The following is a 17930-nucleotide window of genomic DNA, read 5'->3' as shown; positions in this document are numbered from 1 at the left end:
AACATATAGATACACACACACACCATTCACAACAACCCCATAAGTTGTATACTCTTACTCTCCTTTTTACAGGTAGAAAATGAAGGCTTTAGAGCTAACACAATATCTTTGATCCAAGATAATAGAGCTACTTAGTAGTACAGGTAAACAGTCCCTTCATTTCCTTCTCCTCTTCTTGCTTCACCACTGTTTCTTACTTCCTCCTGGGCCAGTTACCTGGGGTGTGGGCCAGGCTGGGGCTGAGAACACCTCCACCCTCACATGTAGGGTAAAGAGAGTGTGTAATCCACCCACTGAGGGAGAGAGGAGAGCCAAGGATAACCAGGAAAATGCACACATCTAGGGTGGATGCTAATCACCCTTCTCTAGGCATGTGGGGAAGGACTCTGTGTCCTGAGGTGTGTGTCTGTGCCTCACATATTCTCGATTTTATACACAGTCTTCATTCACAGAGATGTTACCATTTAGTGCATTCTTTCAATCCAGCTAGATTTGTGAAGTCTTCTCAGGCAACATTATGCTTCTTTTCCTTTTCGTATCACACCAAAAACAGTGCTGGACACAACACTGATGCTTAACTTATTTCTTCAGCAAATTTATTTTCAAGGAAAGACTTCGATAACAAATTAAAATGCCTAGCGTACTACATGTTATACAACTCATTGTTTCTCACTCTAAAACCATTGTTTAATGTGCTTTCCAAGTACATTAGAGCTTCATATTTGCCCTCCAAGAGAAGCCATGGTTTCTACTTTCTAATCTGCACAAGACTAGCAAGAAGTGACCGTCTCCCCATCATCAGCTTCAAAACCCGCCATCTGAGAGAGTCTCAGGCTTTTACTTGGGAAATCACCTGCTAATGTCAACAGATCATTGAATTTCTTCTTATAGCAGAAATGACTTAGTGTCTAACCTTTATTTATTACTAGCTAACATATAGCTAGCTAGTTATTGCAGAACTAGAGCATCAACCCAGGCCATGATGACGATATGTTGTTTTAAAAGGCATGAAGCCACCGATTTTGATAGTTGATATAAATATATATCAAATATATATCAAATATTTATTTGAACATGTTACACATGTAATAGGAACTGAGGTAAATAGGCCTTTAATGTGAGGGTATGTGTCAGTCTGACAGGGAGTTGGGTTGTGTTTAATGTTTGCTGTAGTTGAAGATGTCAGAGATTCCAGATTCATCTAGTTTTCTTGATTTTTGTCCCCCCTCTGACTTTGGGCTTCCCTAAGCACTCCTCCTCAGAGAGAATCTGTGTCTTGAAGCTCTTTCAGTTGCCACCCACTGTCATTTTACTGGAGGTCTATTGGTATGTGGTAAGGTTAATTGGTGGGGGGTGGGGGCAATAGTGATCTTCTGATTAATTCTCAGTCTTCTAGTGGGTCTGTTTCTTGGTCTGTGACCCTCACGAGTATTTCTCCAGTGGTACAGGGATTTGTCCTTTTTTTCCCCTGCCGCCTACTCCCTCCCCCACAGGTAGCATTCTCAGTCTATGTCCTTGAAGCCCAGATTCCTGTGGACTGTTCTTCCCCCATTTGGTGAGACAGGCTGGGGTTAGAGGAGTGCCCTTCTCCCATAGCTCCAGGGTAGGTGTTGGCAAAGTCCTTCCTCAGGAGGGCAGACCTTTGCTATGGAGATGGCTCTGGACACTTTTCACAATGCTTACTCTTCCCCTCCCTCTTCCAGTGCCACAAGGGGATCCTCACCTTTTGAGGACCTGGTGGATTTCTTAGAGATAAAGATCGGGAAAAATCTGTAAGACCTCGGCCCCTAGAGTTTCTCATTCTCACACTAGTGCACACCCCATTTATAGCAATTCATCAAAATTACTGTCTAAATATTTCTACCAGTTTATTGTTCCAGCAACTTCTGCTCCACGTAAGCAGATCAAGTTGTGACTCACTGGACTTGCCTGTCTCTCCAGATATCAGGGAGGTGCTTTGCCCTGTGACATCAGTTCTGTGATTGGGCCAAGAAAAGTTATTGATTTTCAGTTTGCCCAGATTTTTCTTATTATAAGGATGGGAGTAAAAACTTCCAAGCCCTTTACATGTTAGAACTGAAAAAAAGAAGTCTTGACCTTTATTTCTTAAGACAATAAGTCATGTAGCAATTATTTCAACTAGCTGCTTCCCTTTTAAATAATTAAAAATTTTAAAAGAAATAGCAGCAACAGTCAATAGATATGGATATGCCATTAATATCATCAGCAATAAATACACTTTCTAATTTTTTTGGTCATTTCATCCTGCTTTCCATACATTCAAAGCTGCTGCTTGAGGTAAAGGTGGTGATTATTCTTAATAAAGGAATTGGCATTTAGAGTAACCAATTTATCCAAGAGCATATAGCTAGCTAGTTGTTGCAGAGCTATAGCCTCAACCCAGGCCATGATGACGATACCTTGTTTTAAAAGGCATGAAGCCCCAATTTTGATATTTCCCTTCTGTAATACATACCTCCAACTGCTCTATTTTCAAGTGGTGACAATGGCCGTAGGCTATTCTTTTGAGAAAATTGGATGAAAGGAGAAGGAAAGAGAGAGGATGGTAACTCTCTGCTCAAGGCTGGATTTTTGCTGAATTTTTAAAGGGGAAGATTTGAATACACATGTAGTTTGAAGTGAACAAGCTGCAGAGCAGCAGAGTCTGAGGAGAGTGAGTGAATGCTGAGTTAGACCATAACGAGCTGAGAGGGGACAGGTTAGGACAGATGACTAATGACTCTTGTTTTGAAGAGGAGGAACCATTTTCCCTTTTATCCTGGAGGAGTAGAGATGGAGGATACAGAGGGGTTGTAACTGGGAAGGGATATGAAGTTAGGGGTGGTACACTTGATAGTGGCCCCAGGGTGGGGGGTGGGCGTGGGGGGTTCTCTGGAAGGCTCTGAAGGTCTGAAGTAGAGAACGGGTACAGGATGTTCACTGGGGTGTGCACCTGGGAAAGGAGAAGGGGGCAGGATTGGGCTGAATAAGAAGTTGAACTGCCATGCAGGCCCAACAAAGCCTCAGGCCACCAGCAGAGACTTGGGAGCAAATGTTGCCCAACAGCAGCTCATGTTGGGACAAAACAGATGGGCAGGTCCACCTCCCCCTCACCCAGTCAGCAGAGTCAGGGGTCCTGGGGAAGATGTGACCTCAGGCGAGGCGGCTCTCTGCAGCTGAGGAAGACCAGACTGCAGGCCAAGCCATCTCTTGATGTCCTCCTGCAGCTCGGCCACAAGCCTTCCTTGCAGGGGGTCTGGGTCCCGCATCTCCATGTTCACCACAACTGCTTTACATTTGTAGACTGTGTCAAGTGAGGTCCTGTTTTGAGAATGAAGTGTTAAAGGTTAATTGAGAAGAATGGTGATGATTTGGAAGAGTCCCCAAGGGAGAGGGGAGAGGGTGCTGGCCAAAGACAAGTGACAGAAGCAAGTTCCTTGACAGTGAGTGGACCCCGAGTCTACAGTAGCACCATTCTCAACAAGGATGCAGCTTCAGGCAGATGGTCTGAATTTCTTTTAGTAGATATTCTGGTCCCATTTTACTATACTAGCTGTGATTGGCAGAACTGGAACAGAGGAAGAAAAACAGGTGGTGATGTTTACCCAGAGCTGGATATTGGATATTGGCAAAGAAGGTACAGTAGAGGTACAAAGGAATCATGCATTCTAAGCATCACTGACGTCTTCACATGTGGGGTTCAGGCTGGGGAGAGAGGTTTGAGGTCAGACAAAGTCTGCTTAACCAATAAGCAAAGTACACACAGGGCTGGAGGTCAGAGCTGGGCCCTCTGGGGTGAGGAAAGAGGAGGGGTGGAGGAGGAGCCCCTCCCGGGAGCCACAGTCACCGAGCTGGTGGGCAGTGACCACGCGGCGATGACTCACCCATGGAACAACTGCTGTTGAACATCTCATCCAGCCAGGCCGTGTTCTAGGCATGGCGGATAGAGCAGTGACAAAACAGCAATGGTCTTGCACTTGTCGCCTTTGCATTTCAGCAGCAGGAGAGAGAAAATAAAGTGAATGTTACATTGGAACTGTAGGTTAGAAGATGCTGAGAGCTATGGAGAAAATACAACAGTGATGGGGATTTGGGGGGATGAAGATAGGCTGCAGTTTCACCCAGGATGGTCCTGCGAGCCCTCACTGAGAAGGTGACATTTGAGCAGGGACTTGAAGGAGGCAGGGAGTGCTGCATGCAGATATCAGGGTCGAGAGCTTTCCAGATAGACGGAGCAGCAAGTGCAAAGTCCTGGAGACAGCAGCCTCCCTGGGGTGGTCAGAGCCAAGAGCAGGTCAGCGGGGCTCAAGTGCAATGAGCAAGGGAGAGAGAAGGCTCAGGGGCTACACAGTGAGCCAGGCAGTGGAGGACCTTACACAGGCCAATGAGGGCCTTGGAGTTGACTCTTGGTGAGATGAAAAACCCATGGCGGATGGCATGATATCCAACGTACATATTTTAACAGGAGCCTCTTAACTGTTACCTTTTTTTATAAATTTATTTATTTATTTATATTTATTTTTGGCTGTGTTGGGTCTTCGTTTCTGTGCGAGAGCTTTCTCCAGTTGCGGCGAGCGGGGCCACTCTTCATCGCGGTGCAATTATACCCCTCCCTGGTCTTAAATAGCTTGACCCCTTACAACTCTTCCCTTCTAACTCTATGCCGTCTCTATCCTTGTTTTTTATAGTTTATTGCATCCACCAGGTGTTTCAGGTAATTAGTTAGTCTTCTGTTAAAGATGTTAATATTTGAGCTATCATTGACATCAATCCTTTTAGTTATATCTTAGGAGAATGTTAAAATACAAATTCTGAAAATAGGCTAATTTTAAATTGTTTTTTATTTTACCTAGCATTAAAATAAGTCAAATCAGTTTTTCTCAAGTGGGAAGAATGCTAAGGACCACTTGTAAAGGAAAAAGAATATCCTCTAAAACTAAGTTTGAATGAAACTATTTTTTAATGGTATTTCTTAAATATCTCTAGATATAAATTTAGATAGAAACTTTTTATGCTTATACAACTAGAAGACCCAAATGAAAATGTATAAATGAAATATAAATGAAAGCACAAAACCAAAAGTATTCAAATTAACTCTATGAATTTAATATAGCAGATGCTGTCATCTTACTGAAACTAAGTCAGTGCTTGGGGTACAAACAGGGCCCTGAGTGGTCTGATCTTAGCCTGCCTATGACCCTGAGCTTGGGGAACCTCAGTTCTGCTGTCTCTCCTCCTGTGCAGCTCCTCCCCTCATATACTTGGCACCAAACCACGGGACCCTCACTTGTTGGGAATTTGACCCTGGAATTCTCTCTGCCTCTGTTCCTTTCCTCATTAGTTGCATAAAACTAAAATATGCCTCCTTGCTCCCAAGGAGATCTAAAACTCAAGAACTGACAGGGCTCTGAATTTCCACAGCAGTTTTTGGTTGAATGGCAGCCAACCAAATTATCCAGAATATACCTTTACTAATTGTTTAGATCAGAACAGCAACTCTGAAATGAACAACTTCTCAAAAAGAACCACAGTCTGCAAGTCTTCGTGGCCTCCAGTGGGAGAAAAACAGCTCAGTGTCTCTTGCAAAGGTCGGGATCTGGCTTTCCTTCTTCGTAGTATTGGACATGCGTGTGGCAATTAATTTACTAGGTTTTCCACCAAAATATTCACCTTGGAATTTCCGTTTATTTTCTTGGACTCTTGTCAGGTGGTGACATCACCTGTTTACATTTTGTTCGTATTTGTAAAATTTTTTTTGTATTACCTTAGTGAACATTTACGAACCACTTTCTCAGAGTATGAAATGCAATAATGTCGAAGACGAATATATATTGAATATAGTAACAAAGACTAAATCTCCATTCCAGCGTTTCATATGACCACAGAGTTTCAGAGTTGGAACTAACCCAAGTCAAATTCATCTCTAAAATATTCTGCATAAGTAGTCATTTACCCTCTGTCTGGAAGCCTCCAGTTACTGGCTTATAAGGCAATGTATTCCATTTTTAAATTAGAAATTTATTCATATTGAACCCAAGTATTCCTGCTGTAATTTTACCTGTTCATTTTAATTCTACCTTCTAGAATAATGCACACATCTAATCCTTCTTGCAAAGGATAGCTCCTTCACCCTGCGGAGACAGTCGCCTCCCTCCACGGCCCACCCTCCCCCAGGCAAACGTCCTCAGTACTTTCCACGTTCTTACATCACAATATGGAGAAATGCCTCAGCCTCAGCGGTGGCTTCGGCACATTTTCTTACAACCCATTTTCCTTAATAGAAATGTCAACAGATTCTGTCATTCATAGATTTGATCCCAAAGAAACAGGTTTTTATATCAATTCTGTTTCCAGAGTTTATATTATAAATGACTGCAAATTAATACTGTGGAATACTTCTATTTAAAAGGCAGGGATGGAACGCATTTTAAGTGATAACTAGTATGCCCTGGCATAGATAGATAGATAGATAGACAGACAGATGTATATACTTATGTATACATATGTATATATATGAGTATGATTTATTTATTTACTTATTTCTTTTTACAACTGAAAAAAGAAAATGTGAAAGCTTGCGTAGGCTCTCACTGTCTGGGTAGAACTAGCAGATGATGGGCACAAGACTGCCCTGGCCCTCTTCCCAGGTCTTTTTCGTAAGAGACACTTTCCAAACGGAAATGCAGCATCTTTAGGGTCTTGACAAATCCTCCTGGAAGAACCAGGCAAGAGTCTGAACTATAGCCGAATCCCATGAAGACGGGGCGTCCAGATGCTCCATCTTCATCCTTCACTCTCGATGTGCAGAAGCCCAGCCTGGAGGCTGAGGAAACAGGATGTGATAAATAAGTGAAACGAACCTACATGTGCCAACTCCCCATCTCTGGCCCCATGAAATCCTGGCTCTATATTAGGGATAAGTGACATGCTGGGCAGAAATGACACAGTGTCCTAAGGCCCCACAAAGGCCAGGTCACAATCAGGAGGGGAGAAAAGGCCTGGCCAGGGTCACGTGTGGCTCCTTCCTAAAGAATCACAGTGCGGGGCAGGCTGCAGGCAGAGTGCCCTCGGGCGTTTGCTGTCTGGAGGTTGGTTAGACTGTTTTGCAGGTAAGCATTTGTGTCCTCCCCCAAAGCGACACTGGTCACTGGTAGTCATAACTGCAGTGAGAACATAGTACTGCACAGAATGGGAATAACACGTTGGTGATTAACTCTTCTTCCCAACAGCTGGCTGCCCCAACTCCTTGATTAAAGAGCTCCATCACTTCAGGATTCTTGGAGAAGAGCAGGTGAGTCAGCCTCTCAAAAGCTACGCCAGAGTGTTGTGGAAGATAGATAGTAATGAGGCCGTTTGGGCTCTCTCCGGGGAGGCAAGGGGTGTCTCCTGACCCTCAGCGCCTGAAATGGGAAAGGGAGCCATGCAGGAGCTATGTGTGGGAACACTCCTTCCCTTTTCTATCCATCAGGCCTGACAGGTTATTAATTGGTACATCTGCTACCTGCCAGAGCATTACATCTCGGGACGCGGCAGTAAGCAGGTACAACGTAGTGGCAGATAAGCAAATAAGTGCCGAGATGAATTATGCCTAAGAGATCGAGCATCACAGACAGCCCTGATTTGATGTCTGTAGGTGGATGTACAAACTCTTTTCACCAGAATTTTATATTGTGTGTGTTACCTGTATTGCACTTCAGCCGCTTTGTCTATGGATGTGAACATGTGACTTATATACAAAAGCTGGCCCATTTAAAGTTGATTATTTAAGTGTTGCGTTGTGCTCAGTGAAACATGTCAGGTTCTAAGTAGATGTGTTAAGTTAATAATTCAGAGTGCTAAATATTACCTAGATGTATGTGTATAAACACACACACACTTGACCACTTAAAAATAAACCTCCTAATCTTCATATGGAATTACAGGCTCCATATTATTATTATGTTAAATCTGATATCAAGCTATCCTTGAAATACTCATGCCATATAGTTTACAGCATGCTAGTTGACCTATTTTATACTCTCGTATTGATTTTTACTCGCAAAGGTGGCCTTTGCCCACTCTGACCAGAGAACATGCAAATGGAGACGTGGCAGCTCAGTTTTGTCAACAGATTCTTGGTTTGTGTGTTTTTGTTTGGTATGTGTATGTCGCAAAGTTGGACTGCCCATTTCCAACATGAGATTTCAAAAGGGGGATTAATTAGGGGAGGATGAAAGGCTGGAATCATTTCCAACTCCTTGAATTAGCAGGTTACAGGGAGCCTCATTCATGTTTTCATACTGTAAATTTCCAGAATAGAGAGCACGGGTGTTTATTCAAATACAAGCAAAATCAATTATCCTCCGTTGCAGGTAAGAGCTGATAACAGACCCCAAACATACCTATTTATGAAAACACCTGTATCTCACAGCTATTTTCCTGTGAAAGCCTGAGAGATTTCTTATAGCAAGAATCATTGATTGTTACCCTGAGATTTCTGCTCAGGTAATGGAAGCTTCTCTTCTAACTTGTACCAATATTTGCAAATTGTTTCCATGTTTGTTTTAGAGTCACTGGGTGATAAGTAGGGAAAAAAGCCAACTATAATCATCTCCTTAGAGTTGCATAAAATGCAAGCCACTTTGCATTTTCTTAGACATTTAATCAAGCCATAATCAAAATCTATATTACTCTGATCAGTTGTGCTACATGGCCACTTGGTACATCACAGCAATATTGATTTTTATTTCCTGAAAAACCACATTTCCTTCCTTCCTTCTTTCCTTTCATTCGATGAATACTTAACTGTGCACCTGCTCATGTGCTGTATGCCATTCTTGTTTACAGGGACAGAGGAGTGAAAAAGAAAGCCTCTCAGGCTCACATTCTAGTTGAGGAAGGCTCTTATGTTACGTGCACACAAACATGTTCAGAATATGATATGCTAGACGGTTATCATTGCCATGGAGAAAAGTAAAACCAAAAAGAAGGATAATGAGTGCTGGCGGTTGGGGGAGTTGAGATTTTATACAAGGTGGTCAGGAAAGGTCTCACTGAGGCAGGTGCTAGGTGCATGAGGACCTCAAAGGTGCGAAGGGAAGCACCATGGTGACATCCGGGAAGAGGTTCCCAGGTAGAGAGTAAAGTGAGTACAGAAGCTTTGAAGCAACCGTATGTAATGCTTATTTTATGTAAAAAATATTATAAAATATAAGTCGTGGTTGGAATAAAGGAGGAAGAAATCCAGGAGCATGTAAAGTGGGAGCCAAAGGAACAAAGCGTGTCCTGATCAAGCAGGATGCAGATGGGAAGTGAGCCCTGGAATTTGAAACTTGGAGGCCATTGTGACCTTGACCAGTGGACTGGTGAGGGTGAAAATCTGCCTAGATTGGGTTCAATGGAGAGGGGAGAAGAATGGGAGAGAGAAAATCTAGATACTTTTTTTTTTTTTTTTTTAGGAATTTAGCTAAATGAAAACAAAGAAATGAGGTAGCTGCGGGTAGGGAATGTGGCATCAAGAAATTTTTCATTTTTATAGGAAAAAAAATGCCATGTTTATGTGCTGATGGGAATGATTCTGCAGAGGAACAGGGAGATTGATGATGCAGAGGAGAGGGGAGAATTTCAGGAGCAATGTCCTTGATTCGACAACTAGCAGAGTTAAGGTTTGGCCAGAGACGAGAGTGGAGACAGCTCAACCTCGTAGCCGTGGGAAATGCAGAATATGTAGGAAGATTTTTGCTGCTGTTTCTCTTTTCTCGGTGAAATAGGAAGCAAAGTCATCAGTTGAGAGGGAAGATGGGAGAAGAGTTTTATAGAGATAGGAAAGGATGATGAAAGTGTCATTTAGGAGGCTAGGGAGTGAATAAGTGTAAAAAACGAATGAATTTGGAGCAAGATCAATCAGCCTGACTGTTTTTCTGTCACACTGGACTGTGTAGGCACAGATGCAGCAAAGGCAGAGGGTCAAGTTTAACCAGCCACACGAGTAAAACAAAAACAAGAGAGAGGCAAAGGAGCTCTTTGCTGGGCAGACCTAAGGGAGTGAGTATAATGACTGAGCCTGAGATTTCAGCTGGCTAAGCAGAGAAGAGGGATGAGGGGAGAAAGGGATGGGGAAGAGGTGGGAGGACCCACCGGCTACAGGTCCCAGTGGGTTCAAGGAGTCTTTGGAGTTTGGGTTTTTGAAGGGTTTAGCTGGAAAAGTAGGTGTTGGCCGAAGAATGGAATACTTAACATTGAGATTGTGGAGGTGGTGCAGTGACTGGAAATGACAGGGTCAGGGGAGGACCAGGAATGTTGCTGGCTGAGTTAAGGTAGCCGACGAGATGACTGCAGAAGTTGAGGGCATGGACTTAAAAAGCCAGGGTGTTGGAAGTATGGCCCATGTGGACACTGAGCTCCTCCAGAACTGTCACCAGAGCGGACTTGGAGAGAGTTCTGGTGAGTCAAAAACTGAGGCTTCTAGAAACAGGACAGGGAAGGGAGAGAGAGACTGAGGGAGGTGGGCATCAGTAGCTGACTGCAAAGGAGAAATAGAGCACGAAGAGCGGTTTGAAAATCCCAGCTGGAGAGTTTTAGAAGGAGAGAGGAAAACTGTTCTACCTGGGGTGTTGCAGGTCAATACTCGGTGGTGCAGAGGGTGCAGTGGAGAAAACATTTGAGGGGCTGCAGGGGAAGCAGTGTCCTGAGGTGTGAATCAAGTTCAGTGAGGGAAGAATGTGAGAAAAACACTGAGAGAGTGTAAGTTACAGGGCACTTACTGCTGACTGACTCCGAGTTCCCCATGCTCAGAGGCAGGAGTTGGGGCAGCTGAAGGACAGGGTGGGGAAAAGGGGTGGACAGAGCTGTGTGTAGGATTGAGGGTCAGACCGGAGAAGTGACAAGGGAGCCAAGGATCTCTTGGTGATGGATACAAACAGGTCACATCAGCTAGGGATATTTCCGTGCTCATGAAACATGACAAAACGTAGTGGCCTCGGGGCAGATGGTGGCACGAAGTCCGGAGAGGGAGCAGAAAGTTCCAGCCCCAGCGCTCCTGCCAGTGGGGGTGGGCGGCCTCAGCCGGAGCTGCTGAAACTCTCAGGCTGTCTCTGGGTGCTTGAGGCAACTTAGATTACTTGATGAAACAAAATGTTTTATTCTGTGTTACAAGTTCCCTCTGACAAATCATTGTAGTCTCTAACTTGGCGTTTTGGTTTGTCAAAAAGGAAGAGTAATGCTAGGTCATCTCTTAGAACTTCTGTAAATAAATAAGACTGCAAAGTAAGTTGCAAATATTACTACACTAAAATGTTTCTGATTTAAATACTGTTCACACTCTATCAATAGACTAAGCTAGTAGCAGCAAAAGTAGACACTAAAATCAGTGTAACAGGGAACTGTATTCAATATCCTGTAATAAACTATAATGGAACAGAAAAAATAATAAAATAAAGTAATATCAGTGTAACATTCACTTAAAAGTGAGTTGGTGAAACCTGTACAGATACTGGTTAATTACTGAACTCATTACTGGACGGGAGAGATGCTGACCAGTGTCTGACTGCTTTGTCTGTGTTTCCTTCCGTTTTCATTGACCTTGAATAGGCACTTGCTTTTTGAGATCTGGATTAAAAATAAATCATTATAAACACTATAAATCATTACCTTCCTAAAATAAAAATGCAATTAAAACTCCTTGGAATGTAACATATTACATTTACTTCAGCTCTGGGCCCTGTCGCTGATTTGTGTTTACGATTCACATTCATAAAGCACCTTTCAGCCCCTCACCCACACCCACCAAGGCCAAACTACTTGGTAAAGATATCATCACACCGCAGGTAAGTAAAGCTCCTCTAAACTTCTAGGTGAGCCCTAAAGACAACAGGCATGATATCTGTAAGTCCACAGGATCTGGAGAGTCTTCAGAAAAACTGCATCTCAGACGTACTTCCACTTTTACCAGCTTCCTCCTCTTTGGGTTTAATCACCAGAGTTTTAAGGAAATAACCTTCATTTATTCAACAAACATTTCTGATACCTTTTGTACTGTTATTGTGCTAGTGTTGGGTAAAACGGTAAGCAAGGAAGTCACAGGTACAAATCATGATAAATGCTAAGATGGAACCTATTTTGGATAAGAAGTCAGGACCTCTGAAACATGAAAGTTGACAGGACACCCACCATGGAGTGAGCTACGATCACGGGGCTTAGGGGAGAAGAGCCTTCCAAGCAGAGTAAAGCACATGTTCTGTAGCCCCAGAGGAGGTGAAGAGCTTGCTTGGTTCAAGCCACTAAATAAAATTAATGTGGCTGGAAAACAATGAGCAAGAGAGGCCGTGATGAACGATAAAAACCACCTACACCCGTGGGCCATGGTCAAGAGTTTGGATTTCATTCTAAATTCAATGGCGAATCCTTAAGAGTTGAAGCAGGGGGCTGGCATTATCCAAATTACATTCTAAGAATGTCAGTCTTGTTGCAATATGGACATGGTCTGGATGAAAATGATTGGCAGAGGAAACAGAAAGAAGTGACTATTCAGAGGTAGAATTAAAGGTCGTGGTGATTGATTAGCTATGAGTCAGGGAAATGAAGGAATCCTACAGCTCTATTAACTGAGATGGGTTTGATTGTAGGAAGGTGAAGGTGAAAGCTTGGAATCAGGGTTCAATTCTGAATATCTTTGATATGACTGAAGCATTGAGAAGGAGACAAGTAGGGATTTGGATGTGTGAGTTGGAGCTCAGAGGAGAGGGAGGTCAGGGGTCAGAGACAGATAAATTTGGAGTTGCTGGCATGTAGGTGGTATTTTAAATCCATGGCGGTTGCGAAAAGTAGGTAAGAGAGGAGGGACCACGGATGAACCCTGAGGAGCGCCAGCATTTGGAAACTTGGTAAAAGAGTGGCAGCCAGCAAAGGAGACCAAGGAGGAGCCTCAAGTTAAAGGAGTGGAAAATCCAGAGATGTGTCATGATGGAGCCAAGAAAGGAAGTGTTTCCCAGAGGAAGAAGTGGCTGTTTACGTGAATGCTAATGAAAAGCTGAATAAGATGAGGTCGGCCAATTGTCCTTTGCATACGGCAACATGAAGTCATGGGTGGCCGTAACGAGCAGTTTTGGTGGAGAGTTGGAGGCAAGAGGCAGATTTTCATGGGATGAAGAGTCAGCAGAAGCAGAGTCAATTTCTTCTAGAAGTTTTGTTATGAAAAGGAAAAAGGAAATGCAGCAGTAGCAGGAGGGTGCTTTACAGACTGAGGAGGCTAGAACTTGTTTTATGTTCATTGAAATGATCCAGTAGCGATGGATTATTTGATGATTCAAGAGATAGATGAGCGAGCTAAAGAAGGGAAGTACTTTAGAAGGTGAGAAGGGTTTGTTTTGGATCCACAGCCCAGAGGGAGTAATTGACCCTTAACAGGGATAAAGCCACTTTCTTTGTTGTAAGAAGACAGAAAGGAACAGGTGAGTGTGGGTGCAGGTATGTTGGCAGGTGTAGTGATGCGGAGGGGAAAGTTGGCGTCTAATGGCTCCATTAAGGCAGACACATTTTTCACTGCTGCATCTTCTCCACATAGATTTCTTGACACATAGAAAATGCTTAGTCTGTTGGTGGGAATGTAAATTGATACAGCCCGTATGGAGAACAGTATGGAGGTTCCTTAAAAAACTAAAAATAGAACTACCATATGACCCAGCAATCCCACTACTGGGCATATACCCAGAGAAAACCATAATTCAAAAAGACACATGCACCCCATTGGTCACTGCAGCACTATTTACAATAGCCAGGTCATGGAAGCAACCTAAATGCCCATCAACAGATGAATGGATAAAGAAGATGTGGTACATGTATGTAATGGAATATTACTCAGCCATAAAAAGGAATGAAATTAGGTCATTTGTAGAGACATGGATGGACCTAGAGACTGTCATACAGAGTGAAGTAAGTCAGAAAGGGGAAAACAAATATCATATATTAACACATATATGTGGAATCTAGAAAAATGGTACAGATGAACTGGTTTGCAAAGCAGAAATAGAGACACAGATGTAGAGAACAAACATATGGACACCAGGGGGGAAGCGGGGTGGGGGTGGGATGAACTGGGAGATTGGGATTGACATGTATACACTAATATGTATAAAATAGATGACTAATAAGAACCTGCTGTATAAAAAAATAATAATAAAATAAATTTTTTTAAGAAAGATGCTTAGTAAATATTTGCCCAATAAATGAATACCTCATTCGTGACTTCTGTCTTCTTAGTGAAGTATGAAGTAAGATGTCCAGAGAGGAAAGTGGTGGGATATGAGCAGTATGGGAAGAAAGAAGAGAAAACATGCTACTAGAGAAACATAATACAATCATCAAGAAGTTGTAAATGCTCATTTGAAGTCTGTGATGAGTAATTTAAGAGAAAGCAAGCAGTGGCCAGGGAGAAAGTATTAGGTCAGTTCATGAGAATTCTCAGTGAAGCTGAAGAATTTAAGCCATGTCCGTACTTCAGTAAGAACACCGGGAAAGGAAAGACAGGAGATGATGGTTGGAAAGAGACATATTTGGAGTTTGGATTTCAGAGGTGGTACAGTTTCTCATGATGACAAGGCCCAGGAATGAATTGTAACAGTAGAAGAATTGTTTTGAAAAGGTCCCCAGAGATGAGAAGGTAAAGGAACTGAAAGAAGAGGTTGATGGATGGACAGTTCAATCCCTAGAATGATGAGAAGAATAGGGGCAGAGATGAAAATCGTGAACTAGAAGCTAAAGTCCCGAGAATGAGGGGCTTATCCACCTATGTCCATTGCAGGTGGTGGCAGTGGGGAGAGGACAGGGGTACATAGCCAGATGGCATAAGTTTCAGAGGAGCAGTGGGGTGGGGTTTTGCAAGAGAGAGGGGAGCAAGGGTTTAGGAACATCAGTGAGGGGCCAGGAGACAACCAGCTCCAACTCTGGCTTTCAGGTGTGTACACCTGAAACAAAGGGCAGCCTTCACTTTAGAGGGTTGCAAGGAGATGGACCAGTTTCAGTTAAATCGGGTAGGAGAGAGAAACCTTTGCAAAGCCTGATTATACGGGAGAGCTTGTTCATTGTGGAGCAGGAATTCCAGGGGACAGAGAAAGGGCTTAGGGGAGAAGGGAGGCTCCTATTGGAGAATATTAAGACCTTTATGGGAATGAGAATAGTAGGGGATGCCTAAGTCTCAGAAGTCAATAATGATGTGAGGCATGATGGAATGAATTCTGATGACCTTGGGAGGGAAGTAGGTACACAACCAGGCCACCTGGCTGTTGTCACCTCACCTGGCTGTTGCCGTCTCACGTGGCTCTTATCATCTCAAGTGTGTCTCTTGGGCATTAAGGCAACTTACTTGGCCTTCACTTCAGAACGTTTCCTTGATATCATAGGCTTGCTGACACCAAGGAAAGATAGTGATAAATGTACATCCATGTAATATAATCGAGAAGATCATTTTTTTTAATTATTTGGGTCATCAGAGTTCAAATCAATTCATTAAATGTGCAGTGGAAATAACCCGTTTCATTGCGTCAAACTGAAGCCTTACACAAAACTTCCAGACGACGATGTGTCACTCTTCCCCTTCCACTGGCCTCATAATCACCTTGAAACCAGTATAGTTGCCTCCAGACTGGAGGATGACCAGAAGGGAGGGATGTGAGCATCCCGTGTTAGAGAAGCAAAGGCCGGGAAGAGACAGGGAGGAGGGGGGGTGCAGGTGGCAAAACCACACCCTCTCAGGGAAGTTCCATTTCTCTGAGGGTGAGGCTCTTGGATTTGGAGACTAACAGCACTGCTCACAACCACTTCTCAGGGACTATAGTAAAGGGTAGAATAATTTGTGCCCACAGACAGCCTTGCCCTCTGCCAAGGGCCCCATCAGGAGGTGTGCTTAGCAGACCCGTTTGCAAAGCTCCCAGAAGTCTCTGAAGTCACGCCCTCAGTAGAAACTCCTTCAGGGAAAACGGTTTGCAAGTATCTGCTTTCACAGCCTCACCCTTCCTGTGGGGCGCTGCATGGCCCACAGCATGGAGAAGGGACAAACAAATCAATCGGTTCTGACCTCCTTTCCGGAAGATTCCATGGCTACTAGAAGTTGAGATATTTTTTGGCATCATGTCGTCTGAAACATCTGAAAAAGAAAAACCTTGTAAATTGCAATCCAGGATACAGTCTGTTGCTCTAATTATATTTCAGGTGTTGTTTGATCTGTTTTCTCCTGGCATTTAATTTCAGCCATCCTAATGATGTTTTTTTCTAGGCGATGAAAAAGGTCCAGCCCTTTTTCTAGCCAGTTTACTTCATCAGTCAATGACAGATGTCCAGGGATGAAAAGTACATTATTAGCAACAAAACTGAGAATACAAACCGCAATGTGACAGGCACCTCCACAGGGGCTGTCACCAACTCCCCGGGGCTAACTGCTTGCACATGAAGAAAACTAAGATTACTGAGAATTTAAGGAGTGTTTTTTAAAATTCTAATACATATAGAAAATAGGGTATTCTCTACTTAGCACTGGGAAATGGATTAATCATAAATTCATGTTCCTCTAAAAAGTTATTTTAGACTTTGTTTAGCCAAAGAAGAAGTGCTGTAATAACCCATTTTTCATTAGTTTCTAAATGATAACGAAGGAATAGTGAGCTGAATTGTTGTTAATAAAAGGGAAAAAAAGAAAGTGGAGGCAGCTTGGTATCGGGGAAAGGGTGGTCTTTTAGAGCCACAGCACTGAGTCCCTGCCCGTGTGAACCACAGTGAAGGACTGAATGTCTTTGTGACTCAGTGACCTCACCTGTCACTTCTAGGATAGACGGAGAGTAAAATGCATAGGCAAAGTGTGGGCACAGTCCTTGGCACAGAGTGGTCATTCAGTGAATGGTATCTCTGATGGGGATTTCTCTCCTCCAGGGGGAGAGCAGGAGACAGGTCCTGGGAGGGAATCCCTGGGTGCTTGTGGCTAAGACCTCACAGAGGCCAGAATGTAGTGGGGGAAAAGCAAGAACAGCCTGTACGGGTTGCTTTTGTAGCTGTACCTGAGCGCCCCCGAAAGGACACTCTGGGAAATTCCATGGCAGAACACAAACAGCCCCCTTCCCTGCTCAGAGGATTTGAAAGGCTGCCGTGGATTGCTGACAAGCTCCACCTCATTTTGACAGAACATCTGCCTGTTTTCCCAGATTTTAGTTTTACCTAAGTATCCCTGTGCTTCAAATTTGCTGCAGTTTTAAAATTTAGCTTCCTTCTTGCTGTCTTTTCTTAGGAAAGCATGCGAATTAAACATCACGATGAGCCGTTTGTGCCCTCCTACATAGGACAGGCCTTTTGAGTGGTTTTCCAGCAGTGTGGGGTATTTGGGCCCAGTTCCTCCCCAGCCTGACCCCGCGGGTCACCACTTGCACTTAGCATAGAGACAGTGGCCAGCAAGGAAGGGGAAGCTAACTGGCCTCCATGGGACCTGGGACCTGGGACCCTGGCTTCATTATAGAACATTATTCTACCCAACTCCTCCAACTAGCAACAGACCACCAAAGTGCAACCTCTATTTGCTTATGCTCTCCCCTGACTCATTTTTAGATTCTTAAAATATGAGTTTATTGAAACTTCTGTGAATTTTATACTTTAAAATGAATATTTCCTGTTCTTAAGAGAATCCATGAGCATACACATAAAAACTGAATAATTTATTCCCCAAATAAATAAAATATAAACCATACCAATGAGTTGAGATTTTACCTAGATAAGTCATCTAACAGAATGTATTTTCACTATAATCTGACAAAATGTAGGAGGAACTTTTAATTTTTTTTCTTAGGTGCAGAACAGTATGCTTTGTTAATATTAACATTTATTTTTAAAAATTTTTGCAAATACCCTGTCATCTCTAAATTATCTTAGTTATCTGTCTGTGGAGTATCCACTTTATGGAAGTATATCTAGAAATT

General features: G+C 43.2%; 1 protein-coding gene across 19 annotated transcripts in view; it reads left to right on the top strand.

Moving 5' to 3' along the window:
- The window catches only part of AGPAT4 (1-acylglycerol-3-phosphate O-acyltransferase 4), a 1412586-nt gene that overhangs the window by 1067028 nt on the left and 327628 nt on the right, over nucleotides 1-17930 (top strand). For 18 of the 19 annotated variants that reach the window (XR_013830736.1, XR_013830737.1, XM_079939090.1 and 15 more), the window contains one exon: nucleotides 7230-7291. Coding sequence is in view for 15 of the 19 variants with exons in the window: in XM_079939090.1 (XP_079795216.1) it covers nucleotides 7230-7291 (62 nt within the window). In the remaining 4 variants the exon portion in view is untranslated. Of the gene's footprint in view, nucleotides 1-5566; nucleotides 5589-7229; nucleotides 7292-17930 lie in introns of those variants that run through there. The other variant, XM_079939084.1, reaches the window with a different exon arrangement.

Source organism: Stenella coeruleoalba, assembly GCF_951394435.1.
Source record: "Stenella coeruleoalba genome assembly, chromosome: 12".
Lineage (NCBI taxonomy): Eukaryota > Metazoa > Chordata > Mammalia > Artiodactyla > Delphinidae > Stenella > Stenella coeruleoalba.
Note: the sequence above shows the minus strand (reverse complement) of the source record. Positions and strands in the feature narration are given on the sequence as shown.